The sequence below is a fragment of the Candoia aspera genome, chromosome 7 (assembly GCF_035149785.1).
Source record: "Candoia aspera isolate rCanAsp1 chromosome 7, rCanAsp1.hap2, whole genome shotgun sequence".
NCBI classification, from domain to species: Eukaryota; Metazoa; Chordata; class Lepidosauria; order Squamata; family Boidae; genus Candoia; species Candoia aspera.
In genome coordinates this window covers 41654584-41677481 of record NC_086159.1, presented here as the reverse complement: position 1 = coordinate 41677481, position 22898 = coordinate 41654584, and the positions used below count along the sequence as shown (strand labels likewise).

The following is a 22898-nucleotide window of genomic DNA, read 5'->3' as shown; positions in this document are numbered from 1 at the left end:
CACCCATGTAAGCAGATTGCAAAAAATGCTTCTTTCCTCTCTAAAAAAATTATCTTTTATTGAACACTTGGTTAAGCAGAATGATGAGATGTAAATCAAAGCACACCTTAAGACTGAAGAGGTGTGTGCATACTAAAGTCCTTTACATTGCAGTGGAACATGCAGTGGTATTAAAAAGTTTAATAACCTTTTAAAATATGACAGTTTTGTGTATATGGCCAATACAATGTTAAGGTTCCTTAAATTTTAACAGTAGCTAAAATAAGGAGCAGTAGAAGCTCAAGCTTCTGGGTAGTATAATTTTTAAAAACACATTTAAATTGTGAAAATAGTAGTTTCCCACTACCAACTCTTTATCAGAGTGCACGACACATCTGAGCACTTTTTTGACTTATTAAAACATAAAGCAGAATATACTATACTTTCATTGATTTAAACAGGAGAGAGTTAAGCATGTATACTGAAATATATGAGACTAGGCAGTAAGTTATGAAGATAAGCTCTGATACAACTTGATTTTTATCTGATTTGATTATTTGAAAGTCAGATTGGTTCGGTTCAAATTTCGGTATTGATCTGAATAAGTTTTCAAAAAAATGGAAAAGATGATACCAAATTTGATGGTTTGGTTCCAATCATCAGTTCAGTTCAGAAAGTTCATTTGATTCTGAGAATTGATCAAGTTGCCTTCAAATCAAATGTGTCTACAGCCCCACTTTATGGTGGTTAATTTCAGCTGGACCATTTCCATGAGTTCTAAATCTCCTAGAGTAAAAGGATAGCTAAATTCCATTAGGATCTTATTTTAATGGATGGATTTAGGTAGCATGAGTGTAATGTCTTAGTTACATTATACATTATCATGCAAAATTTGTCATCATGCATGCCAGACATAAATGCATAAGAAAAATGCAATGCCGACAGCCCAGAAATAACCAGGAAAGACTGTGATATTGAAACATTGCTGTACAATCCTGCTGTTCCATGTGAATAAGAAATGAGAATGACAGACCTTGTTGAGAGTTTTAATTTCACCACGTGATGGCAATTTTTAACTTCATTATATAATGTAAAGTTAAACAATCTAAAAACATCTTTCTATAATCAGCAGAATAAAGCTTAAATATCTGTAGTATTTATGTTAGGTCAAACTCAATACCCTCTAGAATAAAAGAAATCTACTATCTGATAAGCAAATGAAAGAATATTTCTTAAAGTTATCTTCAGTATATTTAATGTTAAATGTACTATATGGCTTCAGTAATATTCCTCCATGACTTATCTCAATTTAAAATTAATGTAATTCTGTTGCTGGCTGTAGTGTGGAAAGAAGATTAGTATTTATTGCTCTGGTTTACAAAGAAGTGTTCTCCAGTAGTATGTATTAGGTTAATAAGGTTCTATTTTACACATATACACACAGAGCCTATTTGAAATTCATTTATGCTTTATCAATAGTAAAGAAAGGAATTTATTCCATGAAGAAATACTATTTTGTAACTAATTTTTATTTCTGTACTATGCAAACAAAAAGTACATTTCAGATTTATTCCATAGGGTAGTATTTTTTTTTTTGATGCAGAGAACTTACACTGATTTATAGAGCATCTTTACAGCATTTTGACCTAAGACCAGTTTTTCAGGAGAAGTGAAAGCCCACCACCAGTCCTGCTGTTTTGTGTTGAAGAAATACATGCTAAGTACTTCTGAAAATGGTAGCTCTGAGACCTCTTATTTTTTTGGCCGTACTATAAGTAGACTGTATTAGAGAACTTAGCCATCAAAGTGCTAATGGTCAGTATTTAATTGCAATAAAACAGATTTTGATTGGAAGCTGATTCCACTCTACTCCATCCCCCCACCCGCCCCCAGTAAGCTTCTTGGCTGCATACAGCATTCTCTTTTCTTAAACTACAGAAGTAGCACAAGGGTTGAATTTGCCAGTATGATTGTTACCTGGGAAGTAGCACTGGTTCTAGACTCTGGGCTGCCACTGATGTCTAAATTTTCTTATAGTGTACACACGAATACCTGAAACATACACGCGCACAGTCAATTACTAGGCCATATGGAGAATAGATCTCCTAAAACTACAAGTCTCTTACCTTGGCAGTAGCCCTGGCACGGAATTCGGGGCAGCCATTAACATTTATGGTTTCATGCATGTATTGATATACCTGAAATGATATGAAGAGAATGATGGAAACAAAATTAATAATCTGCTATCTCCACAAATCAAACAACATTTAGTGCTTGTTTTAGCAGTCTTCATTGTCCTTGAAGTTTTTCACTGCACTGAACAAACCTACCCCAAGAATGTTTCTGTATCATTGGTTAATAAATATGTATGTGTTTCTCCTATACGAGATGCCTACCCTTAAGACTTGGAAGAATTTCGATCTGCTAAGCATTCAAAAGTTGACATTTAATTTAGGGAGGAAATATACTTCGAAAGTGAACTCCATTGCAATTCTTAATGGCTGTGTGTAATGGTATGTGGGAAAGACCTTGGGAGAGGGGGAAAGAGATGCTGCCTAGGGAATGATCAAAGAGGGCATAGCCCACAGCTGCATAATGGGAAGAGAAAGAGATTCAGAAAGGATCCTCACTAACTTCTCAGACTGTAAAAGAGACAGTGGCAGATTTGTACTTTCAGACTTGCAAGATTCTGTTAATGTAACTTTACAATAAAGTAGTATTAGCTCATCTGGTTGTGTTTCCTGTCTGGTCTGCCTGGGAAAACTGACACTGTGGGAAACGTGGCTAATTACCACAATGAAGCCCTTTTTTGTCCTCCCATTCATCTTCCTTAATTTCTTATGCCATTCTGGAAATGATCATTTTAGCTACTGGGAAATGTTTTGCTTAGAGTGGATGGCCATGTCTCTTACTTGCAAAGTCCATTCATCAACTTGAAAGGCTAATTAGGAAACAATTAGCCTTTTCTTTGTCATCATCTTCTGTTTCTAGGGTTGTCCAGTCCAAATCCAGTTTAAAAATATATATAAGAAAGTGAAGGCAAAGCTTGAAGTTGCCCACAGACAGTATAACAAAATACAATCATCATCATCATCATCTTTATTAAATTTATATGTCACCTGACTCCCAGTGCCTCTGGGTGGATCAATGGGCCTGATTTTTCCCATATCTTGATAATAGACATTATTTTCAGTATTTATCTGTTTTGTATAAAACCATATTTGCAAATTTTATGCCAATATTTGTCCTATTTCTTGTTACTTTTTTTTCTTTTGGAAATATACAATTCCTCACTCATTTTGGATGCTGGAAATTAAGTCTCATATTCTGATTTATCTGCCGAGCTCACTGAGGGAACAGCTTTATTTATAAGAGATTTGTTATCAGGAATCTGAATTGAGCAATGGCATTGGGTAGAAAGCAGGTCAAGTAAAAGGCAGCAATTTGAAAATGTTTCAGATATATTGAAGGGCTGTAAGTTGCCATTATCAGTGATGAAGCCATACAGAATACATGCCCTGTCACAGATCATTTTTAATGCATGCACTAACTGGAAGAAAATTTCCCCCATACAGAGAAAATACCATTTCCTGTGGCCCAACTGTAAAAATAAATCTGTATCCATAGTGGAAACAATTTTGTTTCAGTGCAGAATAGTGAAGCAGTGCACAAATTATAACCTTATGGAATATACTTGGCTTTTGACAGAGCCCCAAAATTCACTAAGGAGAAAATGTGTAAAATGGCGACTCCAAAACGTGAAATCGAAACTCAAGATTCAGTGCCAGGTTTTCAACAAGGAGCACTCAAACAAATCTTTTCATGAATAAATCTCTGCATATTCCTTTCTTAAAACTTCCTTCATTTCCAAACACAATTTAGAGGAAAAAACAAGAGGTGTTTTTGATATTGCTAAGAGGTGAGATTTACCAGTTTATTCAAATCTAATGTCTGCATATTCTGTTGCTGTTGTGCAACAAAGCAAAAGATCATGATGTTTCTATTTCTATGAGTTGAATTAATGCATAGGAGATAGCTGTTGTAAGCTATTACATTTCAAATTGTCATCCTGTAGCTGTAATCAAATATTAAATCATTTTAATCCATCCTTAATAATTTTTGGTATAATTTAACATGCCGTAACTTAGTCATATGATACATAATGAAGGTATAACTGTATTGACTTGAATGTTTGCTTCAAATAAAAAAAACCTCCTGGTGTTCAAGTAATTAAGAAGGCCTCAACTCATTTTCAAAATATTTTGAAGTCTGCTTTATTATTTCTCAGTGAAATAGAAGTACTAGGCTTGCTTTAGTCAGGCTTAGTCCTACAAGTGAAAATGAGACAGGGATGTCAGATAGCAAACGCTGAGGGATGGTACAGCAAATAGCATTTTTGTCTCATATATCTCCCTGTGCTGTATTTAAATTCATTGAAGAATATTATCTTATCAGCAATTCTGAAGAAAGAATCAAACACCTGTCTAGTTGGCTTCTGTATGTTGAAAATGAAAAGCTACCATCTTGTGGCAGCAAAATGTATCAAACCACCCTTAATTGTGGGACTAAGGCAAAGAAACACTATTCTTACAGTGGGACAGCTAGGATGCACTCCCATACTCTGAAGACACCCATATGTAATTTGGATCATTTTGAAAAGTTTTTGGGTGATGAAGATATTTTTGGTAGCTTGGTCCATCCTTACACAATAAGAGGAATCTACAATATCAGCAAAAACAGTTTTGATGTACTGGGTCTTTTTTTTTTTAAGGCAAGTGAGTCATAACTAGAGTTTATTTGGAAACTGCAAATAAATTAAAAAATGAACATTAAATATGCCTTCCCCACAAAAGTGGACATTTACTTGTCTCTTTTCTTAGCACAAGAATGCAGAATGGAGACTGTAAGATGCTGTGATTTATCAATAGTATCTTAAAAACAAGGTCCCTCTAACAAGGGAAACAGATCTTGCAATTATGTCTTCCGGTGTGGAGTAACTGCTGGATTATTGAATTTGGACTAGGATAATATTAACCCTGTTCCAGCCATGGAACTCACTAGTTAAAAATTTGCAATTAGCCAAATTATCAGTTTTTGAAGCCCAATGATTTATATCATGTTATTAGTAAGTTTTAAAGCATAATGTCTTTATCCTATTGTATAATGAATATATTATATTCTTAGGTACTGTCCTGACTAAGCAAAGGCCATGCTGAGATGAGGAGAAAGTCTCTAGTGTTTTATTTACTGCTATTGTAGACAGAAAATCCTACCAAACTGAAGAAGCGTGGGAAAACCCAGACAGATAAACCCCAAAAGTCAAGGTAGGTCTGTTCTGGGTTTCTTTGAATGACAGCTCAAAGTCTCTAAACTACACATGTGTTTTCCCCCCTGGATAGAGGCCTCCTCCTGCACAGCATCCGTACTCATGACAGGTACGCTGTCTTTAAATCCTGATGCTTCATTTTGCTCTTTACTAGTAGCTGTTAATAGAGTAAATAAATAGCCTTCATCTGTAAACCAATTCCTTGGTTAGTGAATTATAATGGCATGTTCAAAGGCTGAAGCAGCTAGGACAATTCACCAAGTTCTTTATCTACTTCAGAACCATCACTGTCCAGGGTATGAAAAAATTCTGTGTTGGTTTCACTGCATTTTTTCCAACAATTGTTATCATGCAGAGTACAGGAAACAGAACAACTTGTCTTTGAGGCATAACAGATAAGGATGCATTAAAGTAATGAAGTACATACTTATTAAGGCTTTGAACCCCAGGAAAATTAAAGTGATTAATCATAGGCACTTTAACAAGCTAATGAACACATTACATAATATCTACAAAATAATGACCTAATTTCAAAAACCATAGACTCCTTCATTAGTTCCTTAAGGGCTAATCTGGAGATCTTTATTTATTTATTATTCAAATTTAATTATTTATTATTCAAATTTAATTACCGCCCATCTCCCCCAAAAGAGGGACTTCTATCTTTTGTGATATATATACTGGTAAGATATGCTCAAGCAGGAATCTGGCACACAATAATTCTTTATTATTGTATTGATATAAAATAATGATTTTAACAATGATTTTAAAATATTTATTTTCATTTGAAACTTAAATGAAATATCTCCTATGAGAACAGCAATTCATTGAAGAAAAAAAAGAACAATTCACAATAATATCCATATCATGTTCTTTCCATTACTGGTCAGAGAAATGATAGCCCAAATGCAGAACTTACACTTGGCTTGCTGAAGTTCTCCAGTTCACTTCCTGATAACTCCAGCTACAAAGACATTAGGTAGCATAGCTGGGAACCTCCTGTTTGAAACACCTAAGTAGACTACTGGAATTACTGAAGTTGCTGGATTTCTGACTGGATATGAGATACATTCATAATGTCACCCAAGAAATGAAATATAATTCTTAACAGTTTTTACACTGATACTTAATTTGTACAAGGATGTGTCTAAGTATGTATTATGGGAATAATGAAATAACTTTATTGATTTTGTTATGCTTACCTGTAGAATACCTTGAATATCCTGCCAAATATTCAATGCAACTAATAAAAAATTAGCTTTTACTTTTGTTCTTTAAATAATTAAACAGATACATGAAATTAACACTAAACCAATTAATCATTAAAAGTTGGGTGAAAGTGATGTGTTCTTATAGATTTTTTTTAAAAGTACCAACAGAATGTTGGAATGGGGAGAAGGAAACACAGCTCCTGATTTACTGCAATCTATAGTATGGGAGAAACATAGAAGGGCATTTCCAGTGAGCCAAAAATATTGGCATCTAGCAAGGGAGACATCTTCTAAAGATCTTAATAACTAAACAGGTTTTGTAGCAGGAGAGGTGCTCCATCTTCTTGTGCACCAGTTGATGTTTCATTCATTTCAATATATTTAACTGACAGTCAAGTGGGTACTTATGAACAATAGAATTAACTATCCAAGGCATCTTGATATTCCATGGATTAACCAAGGCACTGACTGATCACGAATAGATGATATGGAAAATTCTTTAAGGGAACTGAACCATGCAAATGCATCAGGTGCCTGGGTCAAACCATTTTACCAAGTCCTTTGGTCCTGCAGATATTTGTATCAGCCATCAGTTTTAAACTGACCAGTCAGTGATTTATCCATGACAATTAAATCATATAAGGGTCCTCCACGTTCAAACCGTCAGCTTCATTGAAACATATCACCAAATCCATATTAGTTGGGATAGGTTCACGGTCATCATGTGGAATTTAATATCCTGAGCTGCTCCTTCTGTTGTATTGGGGTTCACTGTACACTAACAGTAGAAACAGTGTTCCAGCTACCCAAATACAGCAGCATGCATTACAAATGAGCAGATTGTTAAACGGAACATCTGGTTGGTGAGATAAAATTCCTGTTATATCCCATGGCAACTCTATCTCCCTGCCATACAGTCCTAGCTTTATGTTACATAGACTAGCTCAATGAACAGAGCTGCAGCAGATAAACTGCCCTGTCTTCTGTCATCCAAGACTATATAATACAAACCCAGGTTAGCACTTTCTTCTAGGATTAAATCCTAAATAATAGATGCTTTATCAGCAACTGAACTAGCATTAAGAGCAGGCCTTTTAGGCTCAAGGACCAGCACTGCTCTGCCTTGAATTCCTCAGTTAAGCTGCAATGTGAAAAGACAGGAAGCTAGGCATTGCTTTTTTTTAAAAAAAATACCTTCAGACTTTGCTGCCCTTTTAGTTTCTTGTTTTAGGATTTTTCTGGCTTGTTTTATCTACATTGTAATTGCTTTTCTATTTTATTTTAGGTACATTGCTCTGGGAATTCCTACCAAAATAGAAACAAATAATGAGGACTTTTGCTCAGTGGTAGGCTACATTTTCTGTGTTCTAAAATCCCTTGTGTTGTCTTTGAAAAGCTTTTACCTTATGACAGGTGATGGGAAGCAGCTCAACCTGGACAGTGTTGCCAGATAAAGTAGGTAATAAAAGGCAAGAACAACCAAAGGCTTGAATACACAGATTCCGGGGGCATCAGGTTCATGAAAGCTATGCTAGAGTTATGGCATACTTTTTTAAAAAAAATCTGAAAATAGTCACATGTTTTGTTCAGGATATTGGTAGCAGTCATCCCTGGGAAACAAACATCTGCATTGTTATGGCAGATGTCAGAACAATTGGAAGCCATGCAGTCAAGCTATGTGACATCTTGCCTCATACAGTGGCTATGATGACTCATTAACAATCTCAAACTTGCAATGAACTAATTTAGCTCTTAGTAGGACTGACATTTTTAATTACAGAGCGTATGATAGGAATGTATGAAAAATGAGTAAATTAATTCTTTTTTTTTTTCTGAAGGAATTCATCACAGTCTGTGGGTGTGGGAGGGGTGTTTATGAATATTGACTTCATTTTCAATTTAATTTCAATCTTGGAATTAACTTCATTTTCAATTTAATTTCAATCTTGGAATTAAATATCCTGAAAGATTGTTGTATCTTAAGAAAGACTATGGTACATTCTAAAACAGGAGATATTTTGTTTAAGGTATCTCTCTTGACAACCCTGTGTGTAACATCTATAAGAGACACAACATGCTTCCCCTACCACGTTTTATATTTTGTCATTTAGCTTCAGAAGAAGGAATGGACCAAGAGTGGCATAAAGGATGAATTGTAATGGAGCATTTCACTTAGGAAATTATATAAGTATTTAACTGATACAAGGAAGAAGTCCCCAGAACTGATTCAAAAATCCCCTTTACCAAGTTCCTGTTGTCTCACAGGTCATATCTAATATTCCATTAATCACAAAGAATTTGAGCAAGAAGTTCTTCACATGATGACTGACATAACAAGAGTAGTATGGTCCATTCTGTACAGACTATTTCCATACCAACATTATGCACTATCAGGAAGATGTACTCCTAATACAAAAGGTATCACATAAGAACAAAGTAATGAATGGGCTAGGCTACTTTTTAAACAGGACAAGGAAGGGCAAAGAAGACTTGGTTATGTAAAAACAATCAAATATGTAAAGCTATAAGAATCCTTTAGTTCTCTGAATGAAGCCAATATACATATAACAATTGACATGCCATTAATGATTAATAATTGTCAGCTGTGTGAAGCTGGCAAACTCAGGAAACAAGAACCATTTGGATTTCTGGAAAGATCTGTATTGCTAGTAGGGTAACGTACTCTGAGTCAATTTCTCACAGTTTCCCCCTCCCCTGAAGTAAATCTCTTCTGTAACAGACCTGTTTCCTCTCTTAATTGTCTTGCTGCTCCCTCTGTGTTCCCAAGGACTGTTTGGCATTCCATCACAATAAATATTACTGTTCATTTGCATTTCTTAATGAGCATATCCACATTCTCATAGTATGAAATATTTTTTACAATTGTCTTATGGAGAATAGTGCTCTGATTCAGCATCAATTATTTGATGTAACACTACATCCTGGGGCATTACATTTATGCCATGAGTGCAAACAACATGTAAAATGTATTTGTTTATTTATTTATTTATCATATTTTTATTACCACCCATTATAACAGCTGTTTTAGACTTCCTGGACTAGGACATCAGAATGAGATAACCATAAATAGGCTTAACAAAGCATCTTATTCAGTAAGTCTCGGGCTGCCTAGCCCACTCAAATAATTTGCAATTGAGAGCAAACTGATGCATGAAAAGTAAATTACTCCTAAAAGTTCTGATTCATGCTATCCAGGGTTGTGGCAGCAGAAGTCAGGATGCATGATTGTGCATCCATGTTGCACATTTGTCATTTGGGAAAAAATATTTCTATTAAATTGATTTTAGGCCACTTTATTCTGATTGTCATCTATACTGCAAAATATATTTCCTTGTCTCAATATACAGTTAGAACAGAAAATTGTCTATATTGTTTTGGAAGAGAAGCCAAAATTTTGAAGATGTCCAAAAAGTTATGTGGTTGTGGCCAGCTCTAAAAATTCAAGCTTATGTCCAACTTATATTTTATTTCATCTTACCATCTGCAGGTATTTTTTTTTACCTTGTATAGAGTAACTACTAGCTAAATCCCTAATTACTACAGTGCATGTTCAGTCTATTTTCATTTTATCTCTTCTTGATCAAAGTGTATAGCCATAAAACTGCTGTTGAGCATGCAGGAAAAAGATCCTTGAGTTATAAAATTATAGTCAGATTCAAGGTTCAGGTCATAGTAATAGCTCAAAGGCCAAGGTATGAGCTAATGCTGTTATTCTTTTAAAATGAGCAGTACAAGTACTGCAATCTTACAGTTGTAAGTATAATTTTATAATTGTATGTATAATTTTACTTAGAAACCTCATGAAGAAAAGAAACTCATTTTTGAACATTCTCCAAGGTTGCTCATAATGTATATTTCACTTGTGGATGTCCATCTGTTGCTTGTTGTTATGATATAATATGTCTGGACCAAAGACTGGAGAATCAGTTATACCTTTGGGGTTCAGAAATCTGTAAAGCATGTTATGTACACTTTGTGATGATACTTCCTACATATTTCTCCATCATGGCTGATGATAAAAAGTTGATCAAAGCCTTAGTGGATTTAGATTTTTAAAAGAAAAATAATTTCTTTTCTAAACAGAGTACAAACTCTCACTCATTTTCTTGTGCTAAAGTGAGTTTCCAAAAGTAATGACCTCTCAGAATCTAAAAATTAATGACATAAGCTGATAATCCAGCCATATTTAGACACGTTCTAGATATTTAAGTGTTTTCCTATTGTGAGCTAGTTATCTTTATTCTGTTAATACCAGAAGCTTTTTATGAATGCTGAGACCAAAGAAAAATATCTTATATGCTGACATAAACATATTTCTTCAAAATTAAGTGATTATTTCAACATATAAATATAAGGTTCTCAGAATGCAATCTTATAATATGCCATGGGTCTCTGCCAGAGTGTACAATGATCTAGACAACTCACAGGCCATATGCACTCCCCCACAACTTTTATCATTATTATGGAAATTCCCAGGAGCTGACTGCCTTTTTGTTGGCAGCAAACAACTGAAAAACAATGTGTAAGCCATTATTTAGATGTAGCACAAAGCAAGCCCAAACAAACCTAAATTTCCTTCCCCCAACAAACAACCCACACCTGAAAATCAGACTGTCCATTTCAGCAATATCACAGCACCTTCACCCATCTACTGGAGCCTTCAGCTGCTGCTCACCAAAAGCTTACCTGCTCCTGCCATAGAGTAGTATACTAATGCTATTCCACCAGCAGAAATGGATTCTGCCAATGGGGTAGGTTGGGTGCTACTGAGGAATTCCTTAAATCTGTAGAATCCCAAACCTACTTGTTCCCCACCCAAGGGAAAATTAGAAATTCAGCTAGTCCTGGAGTGGGCAGTGCGATTTCCCCTCCCACCATCAAAGAAAAAGATTTTGAAAGTTAATAAGCAGATTGAAGGGAAGGGAAAAAAGAACATATATCCTCATTTTCTGCACTAGTTCTGCAAAGGCAGAGTTGAGGAGGAAAGCAGTTTCACAGACTGTTCTGCAAAGATTCCTTTAGATGGTTTTGTTCCTTGTGGAGAACAAAAAAATCAGCTCTCTTTAAAAAATAGTCAGTTGTCAACTACCTTGTCAAGCTCTGATTAAATAGCTTTTAGTTCATTCAATCAATAGTGAATATTAGTTTAAATAATTTTCTGGTTTCCTCAGTTTTGCTATATGTAGGTTGCTGCTTTTTCCACATATAAGAATTGTATTTAAGCAATATCACTGAGGTATCAAAGCTTTCTGATATGGATACTAACTTATATACATTCTCTCATCAATCTGAAGTATTTGGCTGATTCATTTAAGGGCTTTATTACAGTATCTGCTCTAAAGCATTGAATAATATTGTTTATAAAAGAGTTCAGTAACTCTTCTACAGTATGTACTATGGACCAAAGAGGGACACAAAAAAATTAAAAAAAGTAAAAAAAAGCGCCAAAATCTCATAAAACCACAAAATCTCATAAGATTTTTGAAATCTCACCCTGTGATATTGTAGGTTTTCATACAAGAGCACTGACATTTCATAAGATATGTGTATTATTTGTTTTAAAAAGATATTAATTGAATTTCTATGGATCCTGCTTCTGCTTGTAAAAACGTTTTGGTACCCAGAGACTCTGTGTTACCAACCTTACTTTTTTCAAGCAATCAAGAGGTTTTTTAAATTGGGGATACTGTTTCAATCTATGTATTGTAATTGCCTTGGTTTAATTTAAGGGAAAAGGGAAAAGTGGTTCTCTGATGCACATGTAAATCACTGAAATAAATACTTTCATGTTTAGCCACTGACTACAAGTTAGTACATTAGTAATGCCATGATTATTCAGTTAAAACAGTTTTAATTATTCTAACAAAATAATAGGGCATTTTTTCATTTAAAAAAAATATTTAGATAAGTACTTACAAAAAACAGACAGTACTTGTCTTTCTAAGAAGGTTCCTATATGTAGTAAAATATATCAGCATTGCTTAAAAATAAGGAAGGGTTACAATCAAAATGATTTTTTTTATAGAAAACGTTATAAATTTGCAATACCAAATTCCTATGGGTTGCAACTGAATAAGCTCCCTTGGTCTTAGTGGGCTTTATTTTCTAGTAAACATATTTAAGCTTATGTTGATAATCAGGTTTTCTGGGCATACCAGTCCAGTGGTGTAGGCAACATTTGTCTGCGACCTCTAACATTCTCAGAATGTGCCTGCCATGATGTTGAGGCACTGGCCACAGTTCTATGTGGTTGGACTGGATTTCCCTCTTGAACTCTCTCCCTGTCTTCAGAGTGGTGGCTCCAACAAACACTATAGACTCTGGGAACCACACAGCACTCTAGGACAATAAGACTGCAGGATGAATCAAATAATAACTATATACATTACCTGCTTTGTTCTCCTCTGCCTCCACTCCATATATGATGTAATGCTATCCCCTAAAACCTCAATAGAAAATATTCTGGAGTCTGGATACTGTTTATGTCAGATCAGACCTCATGTAGTTTTTATGCAAAATTTTATTTTTATTATTGCAGCATTGATTGTGGATGCATGCCAATGACTTCCAGAAACTCCATAGAGCAATATTCACTTATTGGCATGGTACAGAAGTATGTGCAATGGTTTGTTCACTCTCTCTGCATTAAAAGCAGTAGCCTTTCCATTCCCCCCCATACAGAATGTTTTGCCAGAAATTTATTACCATACCTCTCTGATAGCTGTACAAAACTCACTCTGCAGTACTTTTTTAAGTGACTGTAACTTGTGTCCTGGTAATTCTCCAGATTCTTGAAGTTTCTCCAGTAGTTCAATTGCTCTGGCAATATCTGAATAAGGCAAAAAGTCAGAGAGAGAGAGAGAGAGAGAGAGAGAGAGAGAGAGAGAGAGAGAGAGAGAGAGATTGTTTCAGCTAAAATAGCATAGAGTGCAATATTTAGTGAGTTTTTACCATCCAGAATTAATTTAACTTTTTTTCTTTACTGTGATAAATTTCAGTTCTGCAATTCTGTTCTTCCTATAGTCAGTTATCTAGATAATTAATTAATTCTATGCCCACAACCTGCAAAACCCTAAGCTTCTCAGAATCTAACTCCAGCCCATCCAGAACTATAATCCTAATCTGTCCATAGAAAACAAAGCCAGGAAATGTATTCAGTGTGGAATGGGAGTTGTCACAGCTGGATGATAGGATGTATTTTATTCAATTTGGTGCATCACAGTCTTTCAAATAGGTCAATCTGAATTGTGATTTTTGTCCTCTAAATTGTTAGCTAATCATCTACAAATCTGATGAGCATCCCTTCTATTCATCCTCTGGTTCATTCAAAAGATGCTGAACAGCACTGGGATGAAGATGGAGCCCAGAGATGCCATTTGATATTTCCTTCCCTTTATGAACATGATTTGGATCTGGTAGCAGCCAGTTAATATACACCTGTGTACAGTGCTTGTAGTCTATATTTATTCATCTTATAGCAAAGGATATAATGAAACCCTTTGTCAAATGATTTACTGAGATCAAAATACACTACATCTACAGCATCCCTGTGATCTACTAAACCAGTCACTGTATAAAAATAAATAAAGGTAGCCTGACATGGCTTCTTATTGAGATTCCTATGTTGGCTCCTTATCAGGATAGCATTCTTTTAGAAGGGCTTTACAGACATGGTTGTCTGTGTAAGGCAATTTCTAGTCTGACATTCCATTCAATGAGTTCTGCAATTGCATTTGGGATTTATATGAAGTTGGTCAGTTGACTAGAGATGTTAATAGCATTTGTGAAGATTTTTTCATTATTCCAATTATTATACAAACTCAAGAAAAAATCAAGAAAAAAGAAAACCAACTCAGGTGACCAACCAGAGTCTTTAATGCCAGTGCCTGAATTAAAAGCAAATCCACTGAAATACTCTGTCAAAAGTGGAAGGAAAGAAAAATAGTAAGAATTAGAAGACAGACAGAGCCCATGAATGTGTATGGTGTTCTAGCTTGGGAGTTATATTTGCAGTTTAGGATTGTGTCATTAATTTTGAATGTTCATTTCATTCAAATGTTTCATCTGAATAATTTAGTCAGGTTTATCTTTCTATTCTTTATATTTGATATATCCATTCTATTCAAAAGTAATCTGCATTTATAGGATGAAGACATTGCTGAGCTGTGTAAGTTAAAATAGTATAGTGAAAAGCCTTTCAAATGTTTTAGGATAACTTTAAGAAAAAAGATTTTTAACATGTTTGCATCCTTCTAGTGTCCTCCTCCCTTGTATTAATGCCTTAATGGTTTAAGATGAAATTCAGCTCAGTTTCTCATTTGCCTTGTTTACAAGTTATACATTTGATTAAAAATTAATGGACAGCATGATGATAAGTATAGCTGCAGCAATATGGAATTGTACTCTTTATACAAAAAAGGAAGTAAGTTTAAAATTGATACAACAAATATCTGTAATTTGCTGGCATTGCTTTTCCAAGCAATAATTTGTATGCATGAATTTTTTCACTATTTTCATCTATGTAACTTAAAGTTGATAGAAATGTTTTTAATGAACAAATGTATTTCATCAAAGCAACTACCCTTATATTAATTTCTTTGGCTTTCCTGTTAGCCATGTTCTTTCCCGCCTCCTTTTCTGCTTACACTGTATCTTAACAGCTGTTTGAAAGTTCAGTTAGGGACTGCAGTTATGAGGCCATAACCTCATTCTGTACATAGCTGCATTTAATAACTAATGAAAAATAGTTATTTTTTTAAAGACTATCTTCATAGAATGGCTTATAGTATGCCTAGTATCTCTTGGTACTGTAAAAGTACTGGTACATATGCATATATTTTAGGACACTAAGTTTTACCACTCATAATTATATATTTGGAATGGTTCCAAATGCTCAGAGCAAACCCATTCAAATCAATGGGGCTGATAGGTAAAGGTAAAGGTAAAGGTTCCCTTGACGTAAAGTCCAGTCGTGTCCGACTCTAGGGGGCGGTGCTCATCTCCGTTTCAAAGCCTTGGAGCCGGCGTTGTCATAGACACTTCCGGGTCATGTGGCCAGTATGACTCACGGAACGCCGTACCTTCCCGCCGAAGCGGTACCAATTAATCTACTCACATTTGCATGTTTTCGAACTGCTTGGTGTGCAGAAGCTGGGACGAGCAACGGGAGCTCACCCCGCCGCGCGGTTTCGAACCGCCGACCTTCCGATCGACAGCTCAGCGGTTTAACCCGCAGCGCCACCGCATGGCTAAATTATCACTTATTTCACTGATTCTGAACTAACATAACTAAATTTGGACTTGATACATTGGTACTCAATGACTTTACTAGCTGGGCTGTGGCTACTTACATGTTTTGCTCTTTTTCATATACACAGCTCCTCTCTATTCTCAGTTAATGCTTGTTATATTCTACTAGACAACCTGTGACCCATTGGGTCATCCTTTCAGAGATATTTCCTTATCTAAACAGAGAAACAGAATGAGCACAGGCAGGCAAAAAAACAGTGGGAGTGGGAGCAACTTCTGACTTCCAGCTGGTTTCCCCATTGACTTTGCTAGTGGGAAGCTGGCACAGAGCATTGGAAATCACTCTTCCTCTTCCTCAACTGACCAGTGGAACTGCCTGCCACTTTGAACAAAGGAATGACCATGGGTGGGCAAAAATGCAGTGGGAGCATGAGCTGCAGACAGCGAGGAAAACTGCACCACCATTTCCCATCTCGGCGTGTCCCCACAGGTCCCCTCTGTCCAGGACCCCCGACATCCCCCAGCCAGCCCTACCTCACCAGCAAGCATCTGAGTCACTCCCTCATCCTTCCCTCCACCACCATTAAGAGATTTCAAATTTCGACCTCAGTTCCAATGCAGCCATTGGAAACTGTACCTGTTGGGCCTTGCTGCCAGCTGATTGGGTACAGGGGCCAGAGGGAGGTGGGAAAGAGGGCAAAGATACACCCCTCCCATCTTCCCTTGCACCATGCAACATGGGTTTCTGGGAAGTATAGTCAGAAGGCACAGTGGTGCTGAAGAGGCCACAACTTTGCCAAATTTCAGTCCCATGGGAGTAATGGGTCTGGGATTTTGGACGCATTCTGTAAATTAGCCCATTTGACGTACCTTGGTTCAAAATTGTTGCCCTATGATGCACTGTTTCACCCAACTGAAGGTTACAAACAGGCAGACAAAAGAGTTTTAGTAGTACAGTATATAGATCATTCAGTCTTACCCACTATATGTCAGATGATCTTATGTATTCCAAATCCCTTAAACCCTGGAACATCCACAATTCAATCTCCTAGTTCATTATATGCTGCACATTCCTAGCTCTGCCAGAATAGGTCTGTGCAGGCTAAATGGTAATGCTTCTCAGATTAAACTGTAAAGTGATTAAATCTTCCATTATATATTCTACATAATAAAGGAATAATAAAGGAATAAGTCATTTTGTGCTGTCTTAAGAGGCTATGTGCTGACAAGAATTACACAAAGAAGTTCATGTGCTTGAGATTCACCTTATTTATACTAGTGAAAAGTTCATTAGTTTTAAACAATTTAATGCAAATTTTGGATAACATATGTAAAAGTCACTATTAATGAAAAAAATACAGTGTGGTTTTTATCGTATTACAGCTGACGAAAAATAGAATACAAAAGTTTACATTACAATCTTACAAAGTTGCTATTCTTATGAAATAGGGTTCTTACAACATTCATTACACCAGAAAAACTCAGTGTTTCAGTGACAAAGTGACAGTAACAAAGCAATTGTGTTACATCATCACAATCTTAAACTAATATAACTATTTTAGTGGGATTCATGATGATATGGAGTGGGAAGTGGATAGATTTGGGAGCTGATGTGCTTTTTATCAGAGGAATGGTAATTCAGGTCTTCAACCCAGATCTTTTAATATAGATCTTCTCTACACTTATGGTAAAGTCTTGCATCTCTTTCCAATAAAATTATGACAGCAAATGATCATTTAAAAAATGGAAGAGATGACACAAGGCTAGAATACTATTTGCACAAATGAGATCCAAATAATGGTTGATTTCTGTAAAATATTTTGGGGCAAAGAGAGAGAGATTCCATTTACTACCAACATGCACATCCCATATATTAGTAACAGCTATTGAGAACATACTGTAGCTTTTTGCTAACTTTTAATCAAAACCAAAGGGTAATGATTGCCTATCCTAAAACACCATCAGACTCATGAACAGGTTCATAAAGATATCTGATTTATTAAAGAATAGTATGCAGGATCACAAAGAAAGCTGAGAATGGGAAAAGCGCGCCAAATGCAAACTAAAAACCCCTCGTACAAACGAGATCCCTCCCCCCGTAGAATCTTCCCAGGCTCACAATCCCAAGTGCTCCTAGCGGCTTCTGATGGTCCGCGGGAAAAGTCCTTGAGCAGAGCATATAACCCAAACACATTCCATTGAAATGAACCATGGCATGTGAAACGTTACGATGTACAGTGCACATTGAAACAGTGAACATGACACAAAGAGCTTTCACTAAACTAAATTATATGTATTTAGTTAACTACAGCCTAAAAGCTATCATTTTGTATGGTTTCCAGAAGTTTGCACACTCCCTTGGTTAAAGTTTGTATGAAAAATCTTTCAACTGGAGTACATAAATAGATGATTAAAGGGTGGCAACAATAATCACGTCTATAGGGAAAACTGTCAGAAGTTATTGATAATCAGCAAGGGAGAGTGGACTAGATTGAAAAGGATTTGGAAGAGACAATCATTTATCTATCACTTGTCCCTGCATCTGTAATTCTGATTAGCCTGGTTCAGTGTTGTAGGCGTGTCAGTGCAATTTTTCCCGTTTCATAAGAGGCTATGGGGAAAAGTGAAACCTATCGACCCTTTTCCACTGGGCTTGTGTTATTCCACTTAAACCATATCTCCATGTGGTTAAGTAAAGTCTGCTTTGAGTCAAACTCAACTCTTGGTGACTTCATGGATACATCCACATTAGTTTTTTGGGCAGCAATACATTAAATGGTTTCCCGTTGTCTTCTTTTGGGATGCTGTTTTCACTTAGAAGTCTAGCATTCACCCCTGGCATTCCTTGTTTGTCTCCTATCTAAGAACAAACAACATGAGATCACATTTAGCATCTGAGGCAAGACAAAACTGGTCCTACTACTACTGAGATATGAGTGGGATTCTTCTATGTGCAGCTATGAGTAGAGGGGAGAGGAAGAGAGAACGAGTGAGGAGAAACAATGTAGGGCCAGGCCTCCTAGAAATTTTCCTGCTGTTTTCCTCTTTAACTGTGTAATCAAAATGCTACCTTTAAGTAAGTTGTTCAAATTCTTTTCCCTGTCTCTTCCACTCTGACATTGTTTATTTTGAGGAGCAGCAATTTTCTGTTTTATATTACAGTGCTTTTTATATTAGATCGTTTCCTGTTAGTTTGGTTTTCTAAACACAAGCATCGTTGTAACTGCATTGGAGGTATGGTCTGTTGAGATTACTGTACTGGATGTAAATCAGAACTTTAACTTTCCTCTGGAAGCCCATAGGTGATCCATAAACATATACGATTTACTGGGTACCAAGGCTGCAACAGGATCAACATTAGTAGCATTTCTAATCACGTTTACAAGGAAAAGATCTTACTGAATTCATATGGAGAATTTTCTACCCTGGACATACTGCAGAAATGTTCTGTCCTCCACCTTCCCTATCAGGACTGTGAAAAGCATTCAGAGAGGTGTCTCTCAAGGTGCATTAGCGAGAAGAAACATCTCTTTATAAATGGTTAAGGCTACATATTTTGCAAGGTTTGTTCATGGCTGTTTTCAAATATATATGCTTTCATTTCATTTCACTTATATTATGTGATAATTATTTTATTATGCAAATGCATTTCTTAATGAACAATTATTTTCAATTTCATATGAGATTTTAAGTAGCTTAAAATTAAAATTACTTAATATAATATCAATATTAAATTCTGATCTAAATAACATGTACTATATTTTGTGATAAGTTTATGTAACTAAGGACAGCTTTTCTCCCTGGTGTTTTATTTATTTATATTTGTATTCTACTCTTGCATAGCTGTTATTCACCACTTTTTCTACATTCTCATTAAAGTTGCAGTTGCAACTTAAACACGTAAAATAAAAAGTTAGGTGTAAATTCAGATCTATCTAGTTTTTAAAGAATAAAGATTAGAAATGCAAAGGGTAATGACTATGTGGTAGCAATACTTTCCTTTGGAAAAAAAATCTATGCTTCCTAATGGATTGCCATCTGTTCAGCCTTTTGCTAAGAAATAATTTATCCTGCTTAAAGTAGTCCACTGGGTTGGAACTGCAGATTACACACTGAGTTTCTAACTATTTGGTAGAAATATACATCCTTCCTTTTTGTCAATGGTCCTTTTTCTATTGCTAACACTTTATACTTTTGTCTCTTTGGATTATCTACTATGAATTTGCCAATTTCAGAACTGAATTTTAAGTAAGCTTGGGCAATATAAAAATTCCAGGGTTCTTCTTCATTAGAATCCAACAAGCTGTCCAAATTTATACTGGGAAGTTGAATTTTACACTGAGGGTAAAGCAAGAATTTTGGGATTTGTTGTAATTCTCATTTACAGATAATATATTTATAACCATGGCACTTAGTTTAATTACTTAAAAATTAAGGATACTTTTAAGAGTTCTTAGGAAGCTTTCAGTCACACTATATTTGGATTAAAAAAGAAATGTTTTAAGGCTCTTGGATATAATTTATGTCATTTACTAAGATGGCAATCTTACTTATATTACCAGGGAGTTAGTTCCACTAAAATCAATGGAACTTACTTCTTGGGTCACACAGGTAACAAGTAGTACTAAAAAGCAAACAAATTGTTTTTCTTTCCTATATTCTACATTAATAAAGCAAAGTGTTCTCTTAGGCCAAATAGAGAATTGGGTTTGCATTAGGAAAAAAATTTTTTTTTCCTCCAAATGAAATCTTTTTGACTGTACAATTTAACTACAACCACAAAGAGAAGTATGTGAAAGTATAATTCCTAAGAGCTTTCTATTCCTCTGTCTCAAAATATTAGAATCTGGGCTTATCCAATGAACCTGCATAGCATGACATTCAGAAAAGTTAGTACTTCTTCATATAACCTATGGAATTAAATGCCACAAGATAACATGGACCAACTTAAAAGGATGTTTAATAAATTCATGAATAAAACTACCAACAGCTTTAAATCATGGCTGGGTATATATTTTCTCCAATAATGGAGGCAGAATGCCTCTTGAGATGACTTGCTAGAAAATGTGAGTGAAAGGAAGGTATTATGTCATCCTTTGTCTGGCTTTCCACTTGAATAGAGCTGATTAACACTAATTTAACCTAATGTTAAATTAGATACCTGTAGACATTTGGCCTGATCCATCAAAGCCATTCTGATAATTGTGCAGCAACAAATAGTCCACTTGTGTGTGGAAGTTATAATATATACCTACAGGGTACCAGGTGGGCAATGAGACCTATATTAAATTTCTCATGTGGCCATGAAGCTCATTGGATAATCTGGAGCCAGACACTTTTTCTCAACCTAACTTAATATAAAAGGGGGGACAGGAGAACCAATGTCCTGAGCAACCTAGAAAAAGGAAAGGCTAGAAAAATGCAGTTCTAAAGAGACAAATATGGAAATTTCAGTCCCATACTTGCACTGAAATGTCTTTTTCACATCTCTGTCTCTTCCACCCGCTCTTGTTTCATTCCACTCCACTGCTTCATCTAGTCTTTAGTCCCTCAGTTTCATCATCTTTTGGAATTGTCCTCAATCTACATACTACTCTTAAAAAAAAAAAAGTATGTGAGGATTCGATTCCAGCCAAACTGCCAGCTTCTATTTTCATTCAGAAATGTGGACTGCAAACATTCTGATAGCTTTAGAATGTGTATATTTATATCAAGGCATCTGCAAATGAATTGCTATCAATAGCATGCAATAAAGACTGCAACTGAGATTTTAGTTTTGCAAATCTATGAGACTTTCCTCATCTCAGGTGAACCTATTGAATGAAAAAAGAAAAGGGGATTGGTTGATAACTCCCCACAGTCAACAGCAAAAAGTAATCCATAGCATTTCCACCACAAGGGATAATATATCAACAGAAAGTAGTTATAGATAACAGTATACAAGCGGATGCTAGCCATTAGTAACCAAGTCTTAAAACTCAAAGTCAGGGAAATCAGATTAATAAACATCTTTTTGTACTACTGTGTGAAACAGTGCTAAAAGTACAAATGCTCTCCTCTCCCAGTTTCCCCCTTTCTTTAGGTGTGGAACATGCGTCTCCCCCACATTACAGACTGACAGTTGCGGGGGGGGCTGTATTTATTTGTAGTGACAGTTCTTTGCCTTCCAAACCTGCCATGTTGGCAAAAGCAACTCCAAGGTCTCCAGGAAATTTGATCTTGCTGCTGACCCTCCGCGGTGCTAATCCTGCTCCTCCAAATTTGCACGCGGACACCCAGCTTGGTAATAAAGTTTCCTTGTCCTTCCCTTCTCGTTCACTACCGCCACCCTGTTCGTACGCCTCAAGTCCGCCGTACTGATCTGGAGGCGCAAGAGCGTGTCCCACTCGGCTGATGGCTGTCTATTCGTCCCCGCGCTTCCCGTCCGGCACGGGGCGAGGAAGAGAACGCAGGCGGCCGGCCGGCGGTTGAACCTCAACGTGTTGCCGCCGGTTGGGCAATCTATTGCTCCTTCATGGAGTTGCCTCCAGGGAGTCCAACGTGGCGAAGGCTCTTGAGGGGGAGTCTTTTATGGCAGCAGCAAGACTGACACCACATCCAGCTACAAAAGCATCCTCCGATGCTGCCATCGAAAAGGTGGAGGAAAGCGAGGGAAGGCGGACGTAAGACCGTGGCGCCCAGCGCAGCACTTACCTCTGTCCAGAGTGAGCGGCTGGACCACTGTCAGCGTCGTCGCCATGTCTGCAGCTCGGCTGAAGCTGAAATGACGCTGGGCTCCAGCATCAGGCTGGAGTGTGATTGGGAGCGGGAGGGGGACTAAGGAGGGGCTACAGAGAGGAGGGGGAGGGAGGAGGACGGGGTGGGCAACGGGGAGATGCGTAAACACGGTGTGAGTGAGAAAGAGAGAGAGATGGGAGAGAGGTGGGAGAATGCCGCGATCAAGGCAATGTGCACCGCCGCCGCACCACAAGGCGGTGGTCTGACGCGGGGAACGGCCTGTTGGTAAAGGGGGGCGGAGGCTGGGTCATCGCGAGGCCATTTGCATCCCTGGGCAACGGCTGAGTGTGCAAAGGCGCAAGGCAGCTCAAAGAAACCGAGAGGCTTGGAGCCGT

At 36.7% G+C, this 22898-nt stretch overlaps 1 protein-coding gene across 1 annotated transcript in view; it reads right to left on the bottom strand.

Annotated features, from left to right (window-relative positions):
• Positions 1–22569, bottom strand: part of LIN7A (lin-7 homolog A, crumbs cell polarity complex component) — a 28816-nt gene extending 6247 nt beyond the window's left edge. The window contains 4 exon segments of the mRNA XM_063309000.1: positions 2106–2177; positions 13248–13366; positions 22480–22537; positions 22540–22569. Of these exon segments, the coding sequence (XP_063165070.1) occupies positions 2106–2177; positions 13248–13366; positions 22480–22537; positions 22540–22569 (279 nt within the window).
• Positions 22570–22898: the final 329 nt, after the last annotated feature.